Source organism: Caretta caretta, chromosome 11 (assembly GCF_965140235.1).
Source record: "Caretta caretta isolate rCarCar2 chromosome 11, rCarCar1.hap1, whole genome shotgun sequence".
NCBI classification, from domain to species: domain Eukaryota; kingdom Metazoa; phylum Chordata; order Testudines; family Cheloniidae; genus Caretta; species Caretta caretta.
Window position 1 is genome coordinate 29,546,562 of NC_134216.1, and position 18,210 is coordinate 29,564,771.

The 18,210-nt window shown below is 43.1% G+C and overlaps 1 protein-coding gene across 6 annotated transcripts in view; it reads left to right on the forward strand.

The window, feature by feature from the left end:
* Nucleotides 1–18,210, forward strand: part of GALNT13 (polypeptide N-acetylgalactosaminyltransferase 13) — a 360,457-nt gene that overhangs the window by 283,095 nt on the left and 59,152 nt on the right. For all 6 annotated transcript variants that reach the window (XM_048869442.2, XM_075117832.1, XM_048869440.2 and 3 more), the window contains one exon: nucleotides 4,633–4,772. In XM_048869442.2, coding sequence (XP_048725399.1) covers nucleotides 4,633–4,772 — 140 coding nt within the window. The remainder of the gene's footprint in view (nucleotides 1–4,632; nucleotides 4,773–18,210) is intronic.

Sequence of the window (18,210 nt, forward strand, 5' to 3'; positions counted from 1 at the left end):
TTAAAATTTATTGAATGACAGCCTTCTTTTTTTTGGGCAATCCTCTGTGGTGGAGTGGCTGGTTGGCCGGAGGCCCCCCCACCGCGTGCTTGGGCGTCTGGGTGTGGAGACTATGGAACTTGGGGAGGAGGGCGGTTGGTTACAGAGGGGCAGCAGTGGCAGTCTGTGCTCCAGCTGCCTTTGCTGCAGCTCAACCATACACTGGAGCATACTGGTTTGGTCCTGCAGCAGCCTCAGCATTGAATCCTGCCTCCTCTCATCATGCTGCCGCCACCTTTGAGCTTCAGCCCTGTCTTCAGCCCGCCACTTACTCTCTTCAGCCCGCCACTTACTCTCTTCAGCCCTCCACCTCTCCTCCCGGTCATTTTGTGCTTTCCTGCACTCTGACATTATTTGCCTCCACGCATTCGTCTGTGCTCTGTCAGTGTGGGAGGACAGCATGAGCTCGGAGAACATTTCATCGCGAGTGCGTTTTTTTTTCTTTCTAAGCTTCACTAGCCTCTGGGAAGGAGAAGATCCTGTGATCATTGAAACACATGCAGCTGGTGGAGAAAAAAAAAGGGACAGCGGTATTTAAAAAGACACATTTTATAAAACAGTCGCTACACTCTTTCAGGGTAAACCTTGCTGTTAACATTACATACATAGCACATGTGCTTTCGTTACAAGGTCGCATTTTGCCTCCTCCCACCGCGTGACTACCCCCTCAACCTTCTCCCCTCCCTGTGGCTAACAGCGGGGAACATTTCTGTTTAGCCACAGGCAAACAGCCCAGCAGGAATGGGCTCCTCTGAGTGTCCCCTGAAGAAAAGCACTCTATTTCAACCAGGTGACCATGAATTATATCTCACTCTCCTGAGGATAACACAGAGAGATAAAGAACGGATTTTGGTTGAATGCCAGCAAACATACACTGCAATGCTTTGTTCTACAGTGATTCCCGAGTACGTGTTACTGGCCTGGAGTGGTAAAGTGTCCTACCATGAAGGACGAAATAAGGCTGCCCTCCCCAGAAACCTTTTGCAAAGGCTTTAGGACTACATCTAGGAGAACCGCAAATGCCAGGGCAAAGTAATCCTTTCACATGCTTGCTTTTAAACCATGTATAGCATTTTAAAAGGTACACTCACCAGAGGTCCCTTCTCCGCCTGCTGGGTCCAGGAGGCAGCCTTGGGTGGGTTCGGGGCGTACTGGCTCCAGGTCTAGGGTGAGAAACAGTTCCTGGCTGTCGGGAAAACTGGTTTCTCCACTTGCTTGCTGTGAGCTATCTACAACCTCCTCCTCATCATCATCTTCTTCATCCCCAAAACCTACTTCCGTATTGCCTCCATCTCCATTGAAGGAGTCAAACAACACGGCTGGGGTAGTGGTGGCTGAACCCCCTAAAATGGCATGCAGCTCATCATAGAAGCGGCATGTTTGGGGCTCTGACCCAGAGCGGCTGTTCGCCTCTCTGGTTTTCTGGTAGGCTTGCCTCAGCTCCTTCAGTTTCACGCGGCACTGCTTCGGGTCCCTGTTATGGCCTCTGTCCTTCATGCCCTGGGAGATTTTCAGAAAGGTTTTGGCATTTCGAAAACTGGAACGGAGTTCTGATAGCACGGATTCCTCTCCCCAAACAGCGATCAGATCCCGTACCTCCCGTTCGGTCCATGCTGGAGCTCTTTTGCGATTCTGGGACTCCATCATGGTCACCTGTGCTGATGAGCTCTGCATGGTCACCTGCAGCTTGCCACGCTGGCCAAACAGGAAATGAGATTCAAAAGTTCGCGGTTCTTTTCCTGTCTACCTGGCCAGTGCATCTGAGTTGAGAGCGCTGTCCAGAGCGGTCAGAATGGAGCACTCTGGGATAGCTCCCGGAGGCCAATACCATCGAATTGTGTCCACAGTACCCCAAATTCGAGCCGGCAACGTCGATTTAAGCGCTAATCCACTTGTCAGGGGTGGAGTAAGGAAATCGATTTTAAGAGCCCTTTAAGTCGAAATAAAGGGCTTCATTGTGTGGACGGGTGCAGGTTTAAATCGATTTAACGCTGCTAAATTCGACCTAAAGTCCTAGTGTAGACCAGGGCATAGAGAGCTATGCTTTATACCATTTGAAAGCTGAGGTTACAAGCTTTTGTATGGTCTACACCACTGATTCTGTGTTTAATAGCTCTCAAGATAACCAGTACTAAAGGCATGTCAAAATCAAAGGGGAGAGACAAAGGTAATTAGAATGTTGTGAGTTTAAAATCGATTATCTCATGAAACTCTAAACCTAAAAAAAAAATAGCTATCAACCATTCTAAAGCTGGGAGCCTCAGGAAACAGTATAGCTGTTTAGCAGCAGTGGAACAAATTTCACTGAATAATTACATTGATCTTAGCGTCATAAAAATGCACAGCTAGAAGGGACCTCCAGAAGTCATCTAGTTCATCTCCCAATGCTGAGGCAAGATTAAGTATACCTAGACCATCCCTGACCATTGTCTGTCTAACCAGTCTTAAAACGCCCCAATGACGGGGACTCCACAGCGTCCCTACATAACATGTTCCAGAGATTACCTGTCCTTACAAAGAGAGAGGGTTTTTTTCTAATATCTACCCAGATCTCCCTTACTGCCAACTAAGCCAATTACTACCACTTCTACCCTCTGTGGACATAGAGGCCAATTGATCACAATCCTCTTTATAAGAACTTTTTACGTATTGGAAGTCTGTATCAGGTTCCCCCTCAGCCTTTTGTTCTCTAGACTAAATATGAATTTTTTTTTGGCCTTTCCTCACAGGTCATGTCTTCTAAACCTCTTATTTTTGTTGCTGTCCTCTGTACTCTGTTTGTCCACATCTTTCTTAAACTATACCACCCAAAACTGGACACAGATCTCTGGCTGAGGTATCACCACTGCCAAATAGAGTGGAACAATTGTCTCCCGCCTCTTGCATATGACACTCCTGTTAATACTACCCTATATTGACATTTGCCTTTTTTGCAATAGCATTACATTATTGGCTCATATTCAATTTGTGATCCATTATAACCCCTAGATGTTTCTCTGCAGTACTGCTGCCTAGCCCGTTATTTCCCATTTTGTGTTTGTGCATTTGATTTTTTTCCTTCCTAAGTGTAGTACATTGCACTTGTCTTTATTGAATTTCATCTTATTGATTTCTTATTATCCTGTAGTAAATGAATCAATTGAATTACTTTGGATTTACATAGATGTAACAGAGAGAAGAAATTGGGACCTGTATAGTTTCCAGAGAACCTGTCAGTATATTGGTCCGTTCTTTTCTTTCCAGAGAAGTCCTTTAGAAACAGTCAAACACAAAGGGAGAGGGGAGAATGAATAATAACAACCAGATTTAGATTGCAAACATAAAAGTGTAAAATTTAAGAAGTAGGAATGTTAATTTATCCCACAACCATTGAAATCACTTTCTTGTGTTATAACTTCTGTGAATGACAATAGCAATGTCAAATCCTATAACCAGAAAAATGGAAATAAGATGCAAATTAGATTGCTGAGAACATGACTTTCTGAGCATATATTGACTGTAAGCAGAAAGAAAGATCATAGAGTAGAAAAGCAGATTGTATCGTGATTGTGTTTATTTTAATGAACAGATATTAGCACTTGACTGTGCCTTTAGGCTCATCCGTGAGTAAGGGGCAATGTGTACACTGCACCATGCCACAGTAGCACCAGAAGGCATTGTGCCTCTGGGACACCTCTTTAAGGCACAATCTCCTCCTTGTTTCTCTTGTTCCAAGGGGTAGTAATTTGCTGTTGGTTTATAACAAGAGCAAATTATGAGACTGTCTGCACCAGCTTGTGCTGGTTGTTATGTTGCAGGTGTGGAGCATTAGTTCTCAGTGCCTCATGGGCTGCATGCACCCATAGAGTAGCGGAAAAGAAAGGCAGGATTTTCTCCCATAGAAATAACAAAATTGATTGAAAAAAGCAGCACTGTTACTTCCATACTTGTAGTAAGAGAGTGGGTTCTTTATGACAGTTGGTCAACTTTTTAAAGACAATGAACTAATTTTTGAGGGTTTGATAAAATAATCCATCTTCCTTTCAAGTTATTTTTCTCAAAACAATTAGTTAAATTTTAAAACCCCAGCAAGATGCCTTTTAAATCTGTACTTAAAAATTAGATGGCTATTTTTTTCTTTCTTTCTTAGAAAATCAAAGCACATAGAACCACTGGTAAACTAAAGCAAAAGAAAACCGTAGCACTTAAAATAATCTGCATTGAAATCTTTTTATATAAAATGAAGCTGGATAAATTGATATTGATTTCAGTCATTTAGGTTAGTTCAAATTTAATTTTGATTCTGAGATAGTAAATTAATAATATTTCATGCCATATGTAATTAACTATCCAACATGGGAACCAAGACATTTGTATGGCTATATTTTTCCATATTAGCAAATTATAAATAGAACAAATATTGTTTTTATTAGCCCTTAATTTCCTAAAGTGGATGGCAGCAAAAATATCAGTGTTGTAACAGCTGCTACATACAATTGTATCTTGTTGATCTATAATTATAAGAATTAGAAAATGATAAAATGATCAGTGACATATTTGTGTGGCTGTATAGAATACTATACATTGATTATGTATTTCTCTGAAAAATTCCAGGTGTTGTCAAAGTGGATTATGGTGATGTGTCAGTCAGAAAAGCACTAAGAGAAAATCTGAAGTGTAAACCCTTTTCATGGTACCTAGAAAACATCTATCCAGACTCCCAGATTCCAAGACGCTATTATTCACTTGGTGAGGTATGAATTATTTCTTTTGGTTAAGTTAAAATACATTGTGAATATGGGGGCATTGCTAAATAGCTAGAATTTCTGTAGCATTCTCAATTAAATGCTTTGAAATGTTCCCCACACCCGATCTTTTTATTTTAAACATACTGCTGCTTTTCTTTTGCATGCTTCATAAGGGGATGCCTCTTCATAAATGTTCAGATCTAAAGGTTTATATTTTTAACTGCATGGCATGTTGGAAAAATAATGCTTGTGACTAATACTTTTAAAATGAAAATAATGTGCATTAGTTGGAGAAAATGCTTTCCAGTAGCATTTATGTGGTAATATAAGTGAGGTCATTTTTGACAAATCGGTTTATTCGTTTATGCCCTGTCATCTGGTGGTGTAGTTTACAGGTGAGTATCACAAACATTCCTAACAAACAGCAGATTTTAATGCAACAAAGTGCAGAGACCTCTTTAAATGTCAGATAATTTACTATTTGAAATATTATTTTATGTTTTATCTGAGCTGACTTTTAAAAGCTCTAAATACTTGTGCAAAAAGATAACTACTGGTAGAACAGCAATCAAAAGGGTTTGTGTTTTTCTTACATTCAGCAAAGTAACCTCAACATTGTAAGAATTTGGAATTGCTATGCAAAGTAAAATCCACAGTAAGCTTTTTAGTCTAACTACTTAAAAAGTAAGTCAAACATGGTGTTAGAGAGAACGTACTTAATAAGCATGAAATAATAGAGTTTTGGAAGAGAATGTCAGAATGGTAAACCTGGGTATGTGAAAATTATAAAATAGTCATTAAAAACACCATATTTTCATCAATATGGCCTCAGTTTCTATGGAAACGGGAACAAAAACTCAGGCAGCATCTGTGAACTAAAACTCTTGCTTGTCAATTTCAGCTGCTGGCTGCCTGCTGAGCAGCAAAGGTGGATTTTTGCACCTATAGATAATAATACTGGAAATCTGAAAAAAGCAGAAGTGAGAGAGACACAGGACAGTATATGTCTATTACTTAATGGGGAAGGAGAGAAAATAATGGATGAAACAGACAAAGCTGATGTGTTGAATGCCTTTTTGGTTTAAAAAAAAAAGTAAGAAAAGGAGGACTTGTGGCACCTTACAGACTAACAAATTTATTCGAGCATAAGCTTTCATGAGCTACAGCTCACTTCATTGGATGCATTCAGTGGAAAATACAGTGGAGAGATTATATACACAGAGAACATGAAACAATGGGTGTTACCATACACACTGTAATGAGAATGATCAGGTAAGGTGAGCTATTACGAGCAGGAGGCGGGGAGGAACCTTTTGTAGTGATAATCAAGGTGGGCCATTTCCAGCACCTAACAAGAACATCTGAGAAACTAGGAGGGGGGGAAATAAACATGGGGAAATAGTTTTACTTTGTGTCATGACCCATCTACTCCCAGTCTTTATTCAAGCCTAAGTTAATTGTATCCAGTTTGCAAATTAATTCCAATTCAGCAGTCTCTCCTTGGAGTCTGTTTTTGAAGTTTTTTTGTTGAAGAATTGCTACTTTTAGGTCTGTAATCGAGTGACCAAAGAGATTGAAGTGTTCTCCAACTTGTTTTTGAATGTTATAATTCTTGACGTCTGATTTGTGTCCATTTATTCTTTTACGTAGAGACTGTCCAGTTTGGCCAATATACATGGCAGAGGGGCATTGCTGGCACAAGATAGCATATATCACATTGGTAGATGTGCAGGTGAACAAGCCTGTGATAGTGTGGCTGATGTGATTAGGCCCTATGATGGTGTCCCCTGAATAGATATGTGGACACGGTTGGCAACGGGCTTTGTTGCAAGGATAGGTTCCTGGGTTAGTGGTTCTGTTGTGTGGTTGCTGGTGAGTATTCGCTTCAGGTTGGGAGGCTGTCTATAAGCAAGGACTGGCCTGTCTCCCAAGATCTGTGAGAGTGATGGGTCGTCCTTCAGGATAGGTTGTAGATCCTTGATGATGCATTGGAGAGGTTTTAGTCAGGGGCTGAAGGTGACGGCTAGTGGCGTTCTGTTATTTTCTTTGTTGGGCCTGTCCTGTAGTAGGTAACTTCTGGGTCCTCTTCTGGCTCTGTCCATCTGTTTCTTCACTTCCGCAGGTGGGTATTGTAGTTGTAAGGATGCTTGATAGAGATCTTGTAGGTGTTTGTCTCTGTCTGAGGGGTTGGAGCAAATGCGGTTGTATCGTAGAGCTTGGCTGTAGACCATGGATCGTGTGGTGTGGTCTGGATGAAAGCTGGAGGCATGTAGGTAGGCATAGCGATCAGTAGGTTTCCGGTATAGGATAGTGTTTATGTGACTATCCTGGAAGTGGATCTCTTGTCTGGACTGGTAAAGTAAAACCCTCCTTCCCCCGGCTGTTCCTCAGACATTCTTGTCAACTGCTGGAAATGGCCTCACCTTATTAGCACCGTAGTGTCCACTTTTCCCCCACCCCCCGCTCTCCTGCTGGTAATAGCTCACCTTACCTGATCACTCTTGTTACAGTGTGTATGGTAACACCCATTGTTTCATGTTCTCTGTGTATATAAATCTCCCCACTGTATTTTCCACTGAATGCATCCAATGAAGTGAGCTGTAGCTCACGAAAGCTTATGCTCAAATAAATTTGTTAGTCTCTAAGGTGCCACAAGTACTCCTTTTCTTTTTGCGGCTGTGTCATAAATATAAAGGGAAGGGTAAACACCTTTAAAATTCCTCCTGGCCAGAGGAAAAACCCTTTCACCTGTAAAGGGTTAAGAAGCTAGGATAACCTCGCTGGCACCTGACCAAAAGGACCAATGAGGAGACAAGATACTTTCAAAGCTGGAGGGGGGGGGCGGGGAGAAACAAAGGCTCTTTCTATCTGTGTGATGCTTTTCCCGGTAACAGAAAAGGAATGCAGTCTTAGAACTTAGTAAGTGATCTAGCTAGATATGCGTTAGATTCTGTTTTGTTTAAATGGCTGATAAAATAAGCTGTGCTAAATGGAATGTATATTCCTGTTTTTGTGTCTTTTTGTAACTTAAGGTTTTGTCTAGAGGGATTCTCTGTTTTGAATCTGATTACCCTGTAAGGTATTTACCACCCTGATTTTACAGAGGTGATTCTTTTGCTTTTTTCTTCAATTAAAATTCTTCTTTTAAGAAGCTGATTGCTTTTTCATTGTTATCCAAGGGTTTGGGTCTGTGTTCACCTATGCAAATTGGTGAAGATTTTTATCAAACCTTCCTCAGGAAAGGGGGTGTAGGGTTTGGGAAGGATTTTTTGGAGGGAAAGACGTTTCCAAAAGGGCTCTTTCCCTGTTATATGTTTGTTAGATGCTTGGTGGTGGCAGCAATAAAGTCCAAGGGCAAAAGGTAAAATAGTTTGTACCTTGGGGAAGTTTTAACCTAAGCTTAGGGGGTTTTCCTGCAGGTCCCCACATCTGTACCCTAGAGTTCAGAGTGGGGAAGGAACCTTGACATGGTGGCAGAGCGGTGGGATTAACTTGAAATCATTTTGATTTTTTGAACCAGAAGCACAGATTTTAAAAGGATTTTTTTTTTCCTTTGGGCTGCTGGAAAGCAGGTTTTGAGCTGAAAGCAGTTAGTTTTCTTTTTGTCTCTGCTTGGGGGCCAGAGCAGAGACAAAAGGGAATTGTCTTTGGTGAGCTGGAGTTCTCTCTACCTAAGGGCAGGGTAGTTAACCTCCTGCAGGGAAATTCACAAGTCTTCACAGACCTGAAGTGTTGTTTTTTTTTTTAACCTAAGAGCAACTAGAGGGATTTTCCGTCTATTTGCCTGGAGACAAAGGCGTTAAGTTTTTTTTGTTTTGTTTTGTTTTGTTTTGTTTTTTTTAAGGATTTTTCTGTAGGCTGACAATCACTATCAGAGAACATAGGTATCCGGTTACAGCAGAGCAAAATTTTACAAGCCAAGTTTTTTGTTTGTTTTATTTCTAACTTTAGGGTGTAAAGTTAGTTAAAAACAGAGAGGCAAACATGACAGAAACCAAGACATAACACAAATTGGAGTTAACCAGACTGGAGGCAGTGAAAGAGGCAGAAAAAGCCCTAGAAGCTGCCCACAGGAGAGCTATGGAGGCAAAGGACAAAGAAATGGAGGCAGTGAAAGAGGCAGAAAAAAACCAAGAGAGCTATGGAGGTAGAAAAGAACCAAGAGGCTGCCCACAGGAGAGCTATGGAGGCAAGGGAAAAAGAAATGGAGGCAAGGGACAAAGAACTGGAAGAGAAGGAAAAAGAGAGGAAGCATGCACTGGAGATGGAGAAGGCAAAGGCTCAGCAGAATATACCAACAAACCCTAGCAATCCTTCTCCAGGTACCACTTCCCATCCCAGAAAATTCCCCACCTACAAGGCAGGCGATGATACCGAGGCCTTCTTAGAAAACTTCAAAAGGGCCTGCCTTGGGTACAGCATCTCTACAGACCAATACATGGTAGAGCTGCAGACGCAGCTCGGTGGACCCTTAGCTGAGGTGGCGGCTGAAATGCCTAAGGACCACATGAACCAGTATGAACTGTTTAAAACCAAGGCGAGAATCAGAATGGGGCTAACACCCGAGCATTCCAGTCTGCAGTTCAGAGCCCTAAGGTGGAAACCAGACGTGTCATTTACCCGACATGCCTACCACATTGGGATGCCTGGATATCGGGAGCAAGTGTTAAATCTCCAGTAGATTTGCCCTTCCTAATGCAAATGGAGCAGTTCTTAGAGGGTGTTCCTGAGGAAATAGAAAGATACATCCTAGATGGGAAGTCCAAAACTGTAATCGAAGTGGGGGAGATTGGAGCCAAATGGGTGGAGGTGGCAGAAAAGAAAAAAACTGGTTGCAGTTGGAGCGGATACGAGAAGGGACAACCTCAGACCACACCCTACTACCGGGGGCAGCCCAAGGCCCCAACTACCCCCCAAGGAACCCTCCAGCCACCTTATCGTCCTGCCACACCATTCTCCAGAAAACCACCTCGCCCCAGTGACCCGTCAGCTGGACAGTGTTTTAAATGTAACGAGCCAGGGCATGTAAAGGCCAACTGCCCCAAGAACCCCAACAGATTACAGTTCATTGCACCGAAATCACACCAGAGGTCCTCAGGCCCAGATACCTCCCAGATAGCCTCGGAGCGGAGGGAAACTGTGAGTGTGGGCGGGAAGAAGGTCACCGCGTGGAGGGACATCGGAGCACAGGTGTCAGCTATCCATGCTTCCATTTAATTAACCCAGAGATCCAAGTGACGATTCAACCCTTCAAGTCCAACTCTTTCAATTTGCCAGGTTTCAGAGGAACAGCCATGTTAGTCTGTATTCGCAAAAAGAAAAGGAGTACTTGTGGCACCTTAGAGACTAACCAATTTATTTGAGCATGAGCTTTCGTGAGCTACAGCTCACTTCATCAGATGTTTACCGTGGAAACTGCAGCAGACTTTATATACACACAGAGAATATGAAACAATACCTCCTCCCACCCCACTGTCCTGCTGGTAATAGCTTATCTAAAGTGATCAACAGGTGGGCCATTTCCAGCACAAATCCAGGTGGATTTGTGCTGGAAATGGCCCACCTGTTGATCACTTTAGATAAGCTGTTACCAGCAGGACAGTGGGGTGGGAGGAGGTATTGTTTCATATTCTCTGTGTGTATATAAAGTCTGCTGCAGTTTCCACGGTAAACATCTGATGAAGTGAGCTGTAGCTCACGAAAGCTCATGCTCAAATAAATTGGTTAGTCTCTAAGGTGCCACAAGTACTCCTTTCAATTTGCCGACAGCCAAGTTGCCTGTCCAGTACAAGGGCTGGTCAGGAACGTGGACTTTTGCAGTCTATGATGATTATCCCATTCCCATGCTGTTGGGGGAAGACTTGGCCAATCATGTGAAGCTAGCCAAGAGGGTGGGAATGTCATCCACAGCCAGGCTAAACAAGCCGTCATGCCTAGGTCTGTTCCGGAAACTTCTACCAGGACCCAGTCAGAGGTGGACCCGGACCCCAAGCCAATGTCTGCAACAGCAGTAGTGGATCCAGTCCCAGAGACCCAGACGGAACCAGTCCCGGAACCGGAACCGGCGGAACAACCAGCACCAGACCCATTGCCAGCACTGAATCCAGTACTTGCAACCCCAACACCAGAGGGCCCCACCAAACCTGAACCGGCAGCAGCCGATAATCCTACACAAGAGGCTCAGCCGGAGCCTGAACCCCAACATAGTGCACCAGCGGAGAGCGATTCACAGTCAGCGGAAGCAGCCCCATCCCTACATCGCTTCCAGAGGGACCAAGCCTAGGTCCACAATCCAATGAGGAACTGAAGTCTCCAGCATCAAGGGAACAGTTCCAGATCGAACAGGAAGCAGATGAAAGCCTCCAGAGAGCTTGGACGGCAGCACGGAGCAATCCACCGCCTCTCAGCTCTTCTAATCGATCCAGGTTTGTTGTAGAAAGAGGACTTTTATACAAGGAAACTCTTTCTGGTGAACACCAGGAAGACTGGCATCCTCAGAGACAGTTGGTAGTTCCAACTAAGTACCAGGTCAAGCTCTTGAGCTTAGCCCGCAATCATCCTAGTGGCCATGCTGGGGTGAACAGGACCAAAGACCGTTTGGGAAGGTCATTCCCCTGGGAGGGAATGGGCAAGGATGTTTCTACCTATGTCCAGTCTTGTGAGGTATGCCAAAGAGTGGGAAAACCCCAAGACCAGGTCAAAGCCCCTCTCCAGCCACTCCCCATCATTGAAGTTCCATTTCAGCGAGTAGCTGTAGATATTCTGAGTCCTTTTCTGAAAAAGACACCCAGAGGAAAGCAGTACATAATGACTTTCATGGATTTTGCCACCCGATGGCCGGAAGCAGTAGCTCTGAGCAACACCAGGGCTAAAAGTGTGTGCCAGGCACTAGCAGGCATTTTTGCCAGGGTAGGTTGGCCCTCCGACATCCTCACAGATGCAGGGACTAATTTCCTGGCAGGAACTATGGAAAGCCTTTGGGAAGCTCATGGGGTAAATCACTTGGTTGCCACTCCTTACCACCATCAAACAAATGGCATGGTGGAGAAATTTAATGGGACTTTGGGGGCCATGATACGTAAATTCATAAATGAGCACTCCAATGATTGGGACCTAGTGTTGCAGCAGCTGCTCTTTGCCTAGTGTTGCAGCAGTTGCTCTTTGCCTACAGAGCTGTACCACATCCCAGTTCAGGGTTTTCACCATTTGAACTCGTATATGGCCGTGAGGTTAAGGGGCCATTACAGTTGGTGAAGCAGCAATGGGAGAGATTTACACCTTCTCCAGGAACTAACATTCTGGACTTTGTAACCAACCTACAAAACACCCTCCAAACCTCTCTAGCCCTTGCGAAAGAAAACCTACAGGATGCTCAAAAAGAGCAAAAAGCCTGGTATGATAAACATGTCAGAGAGCGTTCCTTCAAAGTAAGAGACCAGGTCATGGTCTTAAAGGCGCTCCAGGCCCATAAAATGGAATTGTCGTGGGAAGGGCCATTCATGGTCCAGGAGCCCCTGGGAGCTGTTAATTATCTCATAGCATTCCCCACCTCAAACCAAAAGCCTAAGGTGTACCATATTAATTCTCTAAAGCCCTTTTATTCCAGAGAATTAAAGGTTTGTCAGTTTACAGCCCAGGGAGGAGATGATGCTGAGTGGCCTGAAGGTGTCTACTACAAAGGGAAAAGTGCTGGTGGCGTGGAAGAGTTGAACCTCTCCATGACCCTTGGGCATACACAGTGACAGCAGATCAAGGAGTTGTGCACTAGCTATGCGCCGACGTTCTCAGCCACCCCAGGACTGACTCAACGGGCATACTACTCCATTGACACAGGTAATGCTCACCCAACTAAAGTCCAACCTTACCGGGTGTCTCCTCAAGCTAAAACTGCTATAGAAGGGGAGATCCAGGATATGTTACAGCTGGGTGTAATCTGCCCCTCTGGCAGTGCATGGGCATCTCCAGTGGTTCTAGTTCCCAAACCAGATGGGGAGATACATTTTTGCGTGGACTACCATAAGCTAAATGCTGTAACTCGCCCAGACAACTATCCAATGCCACACACAGATGAACTATTAGAGAAACTGGGACGGGCCCAGTTCATCTCTAACTTGGACTTAACCAAGGGGTACTGACAGGTACCGCTAGATGAATCCGCCAAGGAAAGGTCAGCCTTCACCACACATCTCGGGCTGTATGAATTTAATGTACTCCCTTTCGGGCTGCGAAATGCCCCCGCCACTTTCCAAAGACTTGTAGATGGTCTCCTAGTGGGATTAGGAGAATATACAGTCACCTACCTTGACGATGTGGCCATATTTTTGGATTCCTGGGCAGAACACCTGGAACATCTACAAAAAGTCCTTGAGCGCATAAGGGAGGCAGGACTAACTGTTAAGGCTAAGAAGTGTCAAATAGGCCTAAACAGAGTGACTTACCTTGGACACCAGGTGGGTCAAGGAACTCTCAGCCCCCTACAAGCCAAAGTGGATGCTATCCAAAAGTGTCTGTCCCAAAGTCAGAGAAACAGGTTCAATCCTTCTTAGGCGTGGCTGGTTATTACAGGCGATTTGTATCTCAATACAGCCAAATCGCCGCCCCACTGACAGACCTAACCAAAAAGAAACAGCCAAATGCTGTTCAGTGGACCGAAGAGTGTCAGAAGACCTTTAACCAGCTTAAATTGACACTCATGTCTGACCCTGTACTAAGGGCCCCAGACTTTGACAAACCGTTCCTAGTAACCACAGATGCGTCCGAGTGTGGTGTAGGAACAGTTTTAATGCAGGAAGGACCAGATCAAGAATTCCACCCTGTAGTGTTTCTCAGCAAGAAGCTGTCTGAGAGGGAAAGCAACTGGTCAGTCAGTGAAAAAGAATGTTACGCCATTGTCTACACTCTGGAAAAACTACACCCATATGTTTGGGGATGGCGTTTCCACCTGCAAACCGACCGTGCTGTGCTACAGTGGCTTTGTACCGCCGCAGGAAGTAACAAAAAACTTATTTGGTGCAGTTTAGCTCTCCAAGATTTTGATTTCGACATCCAACACATCTCAGGAGCTTCTAACAAAGTGGCTGATGCACTCTCCCGTGAAAGTTTCCCAGAATCAACTGGTTAAAATCGTCCTTGAGAGGTGGAAAATATTGTTAGTCTTTATATACTTGGTCATATATTTAGAAGTGCATGTGTCTTATTAACTCTGTTTTCTCCTAGAGCTCCAGGAAGAAATCACAGCCAGCGTTTCATCCTATCTGTGATTTGGGGGGTATGTCAAAAATATAAAGGGAAGGGTAAACACCTTTAACATCCCTCTTGGCCAGAGGAAAAACCCTTTCACCTGTGAAGGGTTAAGAAGCTAGGATAACCGCCCTGGCACCTGACCAAAATGACCAATGAGGAGACAAGATACTTTCAAAGCTGGAGGGTAGGAGAAACAAAGGTTCTCTCTGTCTGTGTAATGCTTTTGCCGGGACCAGAAAAGGAATGGAGTCTTAGTACTTAGTAAGTAATCTAGCTAGATATGCATTAGATTCTGTTTGTTTAAATGGCTGATAAAATAAGCTGTGCTGAATGGAATGTATATTCCTGTTTTTGTGTCTTTTTCTAACTTAAAGTTTTGCCTAGAGGGATTCTCTATGTTTTGAATCTGATTACCCTGTAAGGTATTTGCCATCCTGATTTTACAGAGGTGATTCTTTTGCTTTTTTTCTTCAATTAAAATTCTTCTTTTAAGAAGCTGATTGCTTTTTCATTGTTCTTAAGATCCAAGGGTTTGGGTCTGTGTTCACCTATGCAAATTGGTGAGGATTTTTATCAAGCCTTCCCCAGGAAAGGGGGTGTAGGGTTTGGGGAGGATTTTTTGGGGGGAAAGACGTTTCCAAGAGGGCTCTTTCCCTGTTATATGTTTGTTAGATGCTTGGTAGTGGCAGCAATAAAGTCCAAGGGCAAAAGGTAAAATAGTTTATACCTTGGGGAAGTTTTAACCTAAGCTTGTAAAAATAAGCTTAGGGGGTTTTCATGCAGGTCCCCACATCTGTACCCTAGAGTTCAGAGTGGGGAAGGAAACTTGACAGGCTGCTACTCTGAAACCTGTCATTTTTGGTTTCATTCATCACTAAAAATGTTAATGGTAATCAGATGCTTAACTCAATTAACAACAACAACCGGGGGAAGGATCCCAGGCCAAAACACAGAAAGAACAAGTTAAAGGCTGTTTAGCTGGGTTAGATGTATTTACATCCACAGGGCCTGATGAATTTGACCCTAGAGTACTTACAAAAATAGCTAAAGCAATCTTTGAACTATTCATTGGAGAGTATCTTTGAGAACTTGTGGAGGACAAGTGAGGCCCAACACACTGGAGAAGGGCAAACATTTCTTATCTTCAAAAGGGAAGAAAAGGAGGATATGGGGAATTATAGACCAGTCAACCTAACTTTGATATCTGGAAAGATACTGGAACAAATTATTAAACAATCAGTTTGTTCAAACCTGGAGGATAATTAGGTGGTAAGTAATAGTCAATATGGATTTGTGAATTACAAATCATGCCAAATCAATCTTATTTCCTTCTTGACAAGGTAACGGATGGGGGAAGCAGTAGATTTGATATGCCTGGATGTTAGTAAGCTTTTGACACATTCCCCTATGACATTCTCGTAAACAAACTAGGAAAATATGGTCTAGATGAAATTACTCTAAGGTGGGTTCACAACTGATTGAAAGACCATTCTAAAAGAGTACTTATTAATGGTTTTCTGTCAAACTGGGAGGGCATATCAAGTGGGGTCCTGCAGGGGTCTGTCCTCGGTTGACTACTATTGAATATTTTCATTAATTACTTTGATGGAGTTGAGCGTTGTGATGCTAGGCACCCGTGTATTCACAGCATACACACTACCGTAATAATAATTGTACAAATTATGCTTTGTGAGGTGTCATATGAAAGCTAACATGCTGATTATTAATATCATTGTAAAATGCATATGTTAACATTATATGTGAGTTATGAATTCCCTTAGTATGATGTTACTAACTTGTTTAAGGCCAGATAGCCTAGCCTAGGTAAAAGTGATAAACAGGTCTGTCCCAGACAAAGGAATATGGGTTTACCTCAATTAGCAGTAAACAAAGCCATCAAGCTAAACCAGCAGGGCCTATCCAGATCCTGAACCTGAGATGCAGATAATTAATAGGGCTTCTTCACCCCAGACAGGAGACTGAATCCCCCGGACTGCAGAGGAGACTGAATCCCCCGGTGGCCTTCCTGACTTATAAGACAAAAACATCCCTTTGGGGATATAAGGAGGAGAGAGAGAGAGCGAGAGAGATTATCTTTATCCTCTGCCTTAGGAGACAAAGAAACCAAACAATTTGATCTCTGTGATAGGTCCTAGCCAGGCTGGCCAGTAAAAGCTGGAACGGAGATGGTGGTGAGAGAAACCATCTAGAACAAAGACTGTATTTTGCTAGATTAAGTTTTAGACTTTTGGATGCATGTTTTCACTTGTATTTGCTTGTGACATCTCTATCTTGATCCCTTTTACTTGGTATCATTTAATCAGGGCTCTTTTGTATACTTTTACTATAAACCAATTCAGTGCTTTGTTTGAAGGGAAGGCTATATGTACCCCAGTTAAATTAATGAGCAGTGATGTACTGAACAGTGAACTCAACATCTTCTGTGAATGCACAATGGCAGGGGCAATGCACTGCAGAGAAACATATCTGCAGAGTTTGGTGTCTGGAGTTCACTGATTGTTGCCTGCTAGGCAAGGCTTGGGCCAGGAGAGCCCTTAAGGAGTTTGCTGGTGATGGATTCTGGTGTGGCAGGGAGCTGACACACAGTCTAATCACCAGCAAAACTCACTCTTGCTCAGGCAGAGAGGTAACAGTGGCTCCCAGCTGTCGGTATTCCCAGCAGTGTGTTACAAGAACATATTTATAGAATTTACTGATGATACCAAACTGGGAGGGGTTGCAAGCACTTTGGAGGATAGGATTAGAATTCAAATGATCTTGATGAACTGAAGAATTGGTCTGAAATCAAAAGTGAAATTCAATAATGACAATGCAAAATACTATGCTTAGGAAGGAAAAATCAAATATAAAATGGGGAATAACTGGTTAGGCAGAAGTACTGCAGAAAAGGGTCTAGCCTTTCTAGCGGATCACACATTTAATATGAGTGAATAATGTAATGCTGGTGTGAAAAGGCAAATAAAGCTTGGACAGAGAGCCTCCTTCAACAACCATGTGAGAGAGGGTTCTCCCCCACCACACATGGAGAACAGATTTTCCAATTGCCCCAGTCTCCGGATAGGAGTAGTCCCCAGTCTCCAGCAGCTGAAGCTGCTTCTGCTTTTTAATAATAGAACAACCTAGTCCTGGAACCTTCCCTTTCCCCTCATTGGAGTCAGACATGAAGCCTGCTACAGACTTTGCACTGCAATCATTTTGTGGACTGCCAATGAAGAAGGATAGGGCTAGAACTGGGAGTAGCACTACTTACTTATCAATGAACTCAATCCCCCAAGCAGCTTCATAGCTCCTGTTCCCAGAGCAGATGGCTTGTTTCCATATACACCAGATCAACCTGTCCCTAAAGAGATCAGGCTGATGTGTGGGCATATTACACAGCCTTAGGGATCTCAGATCCCCAGAAAGCCACACATCTAACTTGCACAGAAGAGATTTAAACAAGCCTGAGATAAAATAAATAAACTGTTTAAGAACAAACACCCTGATGGTTTTCTCTGAGGGAAGGAAAGCAATTTAAAAACAGAAATATCTTTATCATCTCAAATATCTTAGTGATAAGCCTGTCACCATGCAAGATTCCCTAGTTGAATTTCTTGTCAGAGCCACTTTTCCCCTGGGCCAGTAAGGCCTAAGAGGGCTGTAAAATAAGTCCACTGAGCATCTGAATGAGAGCCTTGTGTTTGTGAATAGTGACCTCCTTTAGCTGATTAAGAAGCAATGTTGTTAGGTTGTAAAGACCGTCCCCTTCCAATCCTCCTTGGTATTGTGTAATATATTAAAATAATCTGATTTTACTTGTATCGGTGATTTAATTCTGATTTAATTACATTCCAGCTGGATTTATCCCGTACATACAATACCAGTTAGGCATCAGTAAGTGGTATTTGTAATTGCAGCTGATGTATAATTGTATTACATGTAAATGTTTAATCAAGACATTGAAGTATTTTGGAATTATGCAGTATCACAATGGTTTTTCATAAAGGATGCATGAGAGCTAAAGATGCATTTGTACTTTGTGTATTGCTGTTGGAAATTCCCCCTCTCCTACTGAAAGGGGAAAAAACGCTTTATTTGTAAGACACATTCTTTAGGGTCTGAGCTCCTTTCTTCTGAAGAAGGGTAATAAATAAAAGAATAACTTTTGTGTATGATGAGAACTTTACACATTTTGTACATG